The 5,468-nt window shown below is 29.5% G+C and overlaps 1 protein-coding gene across 1 annotated transcript; it reads right to left on the bottom strand.

The window, feature by feature from the left end:
• Window positions 1-383: 383 nt before the first annotated feature.
• Window positions 384-1,247, bottom strand: LOC149203459 (uncharacterized). Its single transcript, XM_089401880.1, has one exon. The coding sequence runs from the start codon at window positions 1,245-1,247 to the stop codon at window positions 384-386; it is 864 nt and encodes a 287-aa protein (XP_089258006.1).
• Window positions 1,248-5,468: the final 4,221 nt, after the last annotated feature.

The following is a 5,468-nucleotide window of genomic DNA, read 5'->3' as shown; positions in this document are numbered from 1 at the left end:
TTACTAATAGCGAAAGCCTATTCCTAATATTTAATAACCAATTAATAAAAACATTATTATTTTCATTAACTATTCATAATATTATTATAAGCAATAAAAATATAAATAAAATAAATAAATAGAGAATATAAATAAACAAATAAATAAAATAATATAAATGAATAATAAAAACAAATAAACTAAATAAAGAATCAAAAATATAACCAAAACGAAAAAATGAATAAAAGTTAAAAAATTAAATAAAGGAATAAAAAATCAAATAAATAGTAGCATCTAATAATTATTATTATTATAAAAAAGGGATTAAAAAACAAACAGAAATAGACGAAGAAGAAGGAACAATCATAGGAGAAAAGAGACGGGATCCAACAACTGCTAATTTTTCACCCGTTATCCTTATTCAACGTATGAGACCTTTTTTCGATTTCAATGGCCTCCCTTTTTTCGATTTCAATGGCCTCCCTAAATTTGTAGTGATGGAAATGGCCAATCCTAGCAATGACCCTGGACTCTTCCAAACAAACGATTTCAATGGCCTCCGTAAATTTGCAGTGATGGAAATGGCCAATCCTAGCAATGACCTTGGACTCTTCCAAACAAATGTGGTGTTTTATCTTCTCAGCATGTTCATCTAGACTTGAGGATCGTGCCCTATAGTGCCTAATATCAACAGCATGCTCTTGAATTCTCTGATTTATAAAGCAACCAGTTTCCCCAATGTAGGGGGTCCCACAGGAACAGGGGATCAAATAGACACCTTTCATGTTCTTTGGGTCCAACGGGTCTTTAATGGATTGGAGGGAACCACGAATGGTGTTCAAGGGTCTAAAGGTTGAAGAGATCTTATGTTTCCTTAAAATACGAGCAATCTTGTCAATAGTACCCTGGATAAATGGAAGTTGAACATTGCCAACCAAATCCCTAGGGTCTTTCCTTGGTTTCAGACCTTTGCTCGCATTTAAGAAAGCTTTGAGACCTTGGAGCTTACTATAGCCATTATTCTCAAAGACTCTAAGAAGATGGATTTTCTCATTTTCCAAGTGTTCATCATCTGAAACCCTGAGAGCCTGAGTGGCCAATGTGTTGAGAACACCAACCTTTTGAGCCAGAAAATGATGGGAGCTAGCGTGAAGATACTGCTTTGTGTGGGTTTTCTTCCGAAAGACTTGGTGAGAGAAAGAGACATCATCCTTCTTAGAGATAAGAACGTCAAAAAAAGGAAGACTACCATTAATTTCAATCTCCATTGTGAACTTAATGGAGCTAGACTGATTATTCAGTTCTTGGAGGAAAACATTTAACTTCTCACTACCATTGAGACCAGTTGATAAAAAAGTACAAACAAAACATCAATTTAACGGGATTGAGGTAGTAGTGATTATATAGTTAATATGGATAGTTTTTTTTATTTTTTAACTTTAAATTTTATTTTTATACAGTAAGAAAATCTATCATAACTCAATTGTCAAATCATCATTGAGTGAGACTAGCAAGTTGACTCACCACCATTAATTCAAAGAAAACTACCCCGCTTGAATTTACCCACTAGTGATCCTTAAAGAGGTAGGTTGGGCTCTTACTCCTATCATATGCTTCTCCGTCTTGGGTCATTAACTTCTTTTTTTCTGAGAAAGACTAGCTACTTTTGACCTTTATTTTAATATATCAATATAAATAGTTATATTAATCATATTATTTATTGATAGTCTAACTAATAAAGGAAATGACTTTTTGTTCAAATCTACACATGTAATTTTAAGTAAGATTGTGATTTTTTATTATTTAAAATGTAGTTTTGAATGCATAAATAGATTCAGTATCCTATCAAACTTCTAAGGTACTTAGTTTTTAAAGATTAAACAATTTAAGCTTATGGTTTTTAAAAATATTTACAGAATTTTAAACTAAATTGACAATAAACAAATATTTGGAAAAAAAGACAATTTCATCCATTAATTAGATTAAATGATTATTAAATATTATAAACAAAATTCTAACCCAAAAAATTAATTAATAATAATAAAATTAAGATAAATGAATGAATATAATATTTACCCAAGGAAAAAATTTAATTAATTAATTAATTAAAACAACGTTAAGGATAAAATGCAATTTTATTAATAAAAAATAAGTTGAGTTACAATTTTATGTAGTAATATTGGGTATTTTTAGTTTATAACTACATGCATTATTTAATATATAGAAAGTGTAAACCAATTCTTTTTAAGTATTTTGACTGCTGCCGTAGCATTAGAGTATTAAGTGCTTATGAAAGATTTTGTCCATCACAGTAGCCTGTCTGTTAGAGTAGCCTGCCCAGCCCATTTGTCTGAGTTGTTTTGCGTCAGTGGATTTACAAGGGACTTGCAAGACATTAAAAAAAACATTCATATAGATAGGTATTTTGAATATTTATTATTATTATTTTTAATTATTGTTTTTAATTTACATAAAATTTATCTCACACAATCATTAAAAATTTATCTCACACAATCATGATATTGTTTATTGATTTACTTAATTTAAATATGATTAATTTTCACTTAAATAAATTTAATTTCACATACAAGCATTTTAAATCTGAGATCAATTATATCAAAAAATACTTATCTTGTTTTAACTCATACAAAAATGTTTCTAACTATAATATAAATTTACTTAATTTATAGGTTTGAAATGTGGATTATTTTTTAATTTTGATAAATTTTATTTTACATAAACAAGTTTTAACTATAATATTAATTTACTTAATTTTTTAGCATTTTAGTTTTATAAGTATTCCAATTTGATGCAACATTTTACACGTAATAATAGTTGTGATATTTAATTCTAGCATGTGACATGTTGAACTCATAATGAGCTTTGTTGTGTATACTCTTCCTATATAATAGGAAGGTATTCCTTAAAAGGAAAATGTTTAGGAAATAATAAAACATTTAAATAAATTTTTATTACAATTGATATTTTTCCATTTTTTATTATTGGTTTACTTGTGTTGATGTCATAGATTGTAATAGTTTTATGGTTTAAATCATCAAATTTATTATGAATGGTATAAGAATACAAAAAAATATTTATACCTTGCAAATAAGAAATGATATTTAAGAAATAAGAAAATGACCTTCTCCAGAATTTAGCATGGTAGTTCACTTAAAATTAATTTTCAATAATCAAAATAAAAAAAGTGGAGCAACAAAAGGGTTTCCATTTTCCATACATGTTAGCTTATTCTAGATTGCTATGCATACTTAACCATAATTTCATCTTAAGGTTAGTAATCTTGCATTTTAGTGGTTTTGGATTTTAGTATTTCTATATAATTAGCACAACCGTATAAATTAAATAGATGGTAAATACTTATATGCATTATACTCATCATACATCTCACATTGCCAAAATTAGCATACATATATATATATATATATATATAACATACATATATATATAAATTAAATTATAACTTTAATTTAAATTATTATTATTCAATATAAAAAGAATTGATACATGAGTTAAACATGTATACGTTTAAAAAAAGAATAGGTAACAAGATTCTTAATTATGGAGATTTACCCTCACTTTATGATGGAGATTCCTAACCTGTAAATGGGTCTTAATATAATACCATGACCCAATTCATCAATACCACATGCCCACAAAAATTTTAACTCATTTCATAGTCATAATATATTGTAATTTAATTTTATATTATTATTTTAATTAAATTGAAAAGCAAAAGGACATACCTACCTTTCAAGTAAATTTCAATCCTTTATCCTTAACTATTACTAAAAAATATTCCATGAATATTACATTAGGTTAAATCCCTACCATGCACCTATTAACTATTGATAATTAAATTAAAATTATGGAAACTCTATTCCAAAATAGACTCACCAATTCATGCAATTACAAATTAATTTTTAACATTTTACTATAGGGGTTTTGTGAATAAGCATAGTAGAAAGTAGATACATAACCTATTAAAAGAACTAGCTACCTCCATTCTAACCATTACAATTATATATGGAGTGACTATTTTTTATTTTTTTTCATTGTATCTTAATGTCTTTTCTATATTAACATTATATTAAATATAATTATCAATGTAATCCACATTAATAGTATCAAAATTAATTTATTTTTTTTTTGTGTTTTTTTCCAGGCAGGTCCCTCATAAGGCTATGCTGTAAGAAGTTGGACCTTGAGCTAATCAATCCAATTAAGATCATCACTCTTTTCCATAATGGACTCACATGGCTAATGACAAGAAAGGTGGCATACTAGGAAATTTTATCAAGTTGTTACTAAATAAGAAATTCTTAAATGGAAAATGAATGAGTTGATGGATTATTTCTCTGGGATCCTTTAACAACTCTTAATAGTGACACAGACATCTTTCACAATTCATCTACAAGTAACAAGACCCTATTTGAAGAAACTTGTCAAAGTAGGGACTATGTAATGATTAGATCATTAGTAAGGGGGTTATTTTACTATTCATAAATTTTCAAATAAAAGATGGCATCCACCCTTCGAAATTCCATTCCCCTTGTGACACATTCATTGGATAAGTGTTTTGAATAGAACCTCATATATGATTTCGAAACTATAGAAGATAAACCACATTCAAAATGATTTTATTATTGACCTTAAAGATGGTTATTACTTTATTGAAAAATATAAAGACTAGTAAACAATATGGACAACCTTAAACTAGGGCAAGCACAAGAATATAACAAAGATGGGTATGAGGGATTCTACATAGAGCATTATGGCATGATTCTCAAATACTCAAACATATTTATGTTGATTTTTGTGTAGCTTGGGAGGTACTCCAAGCCCTAGTGTTCGAGGGTTGGAAGTCAAAGCGCCACAAGTAGGCTTGTGGGCTTGGAACCCAAGTATGGGGTTTTGCATCCAATCGTGTTGGGGAAATTCCAGAAGTACATTTCTACATGTGATGGCATGAGATGATACAGGGTGGAAAGGAGAATCCAATGCTTCGAGAATCGTCGAATTTCGAGTTGTAGAAGTGGAGAAATGAATTTTTAAAGTTGAAAATTAATTATTGGTTTTCAAGTCATGTAGGCTTGATGTAAAAAATAGTCAATAGATGTGTCCCTTCATCTATTCATTGGAGCCCCTCATTTGGCTATAAATAGAGGGTGAATTGGAGTTGTTTTAGCATCCATTTGTGCAACACAATACAAGTGTGCAACTCATAGAGGAGGAGGCTCTTCTGATTTAGCCGCAGCAAGGAAGAGGCAGCTCAGCGTGGGAGAAAGAGGATTGTTTTAGGGCCTGTTTCAGGGTGACCAAGTGTTGGAAGGAGGGCCAAGTTTCCTTGTTGAAGAGCTGCAGCCAAAGGACTATTTTGAGGGTTATTTATGAGGGGTGCATACCCTTAGGAAGGCAGGCATAGCCCTACGCAATATTCCCGTAGGATGGTGTAGCCTTGAAGGGAGGGT

This window comes from Pinus tabuliformis, chromosome 2_1, assembly GCF_031772625.1.
Source record: "Pinus tabuliformis cultivar Carrire ecotype Pingquan chromosome 2_1, CPIR1, whole genome shotgun sequence".
NCBI lineage: Eukaryota > Viridiplantae > Streptophyta > Pinopsida > Pinales > Pinaceae > Pinus > Pinus tabuliformis.
The sequence above is the reverse complement of the archived record's forward strand: the minus strand, read 5'-3'. Positions and strand labels throughout refer to the sequence as shown.

Excerpts from the sequence above, each read along its gene's own strand:
- LOC149203459 (XM_089401880.1), bottom strand. The coding sequence starts at position 1,247 with ATGGAGATTGAAATTAATGGTAGTCTTCCTTTTTTTGACGTTCTTATC.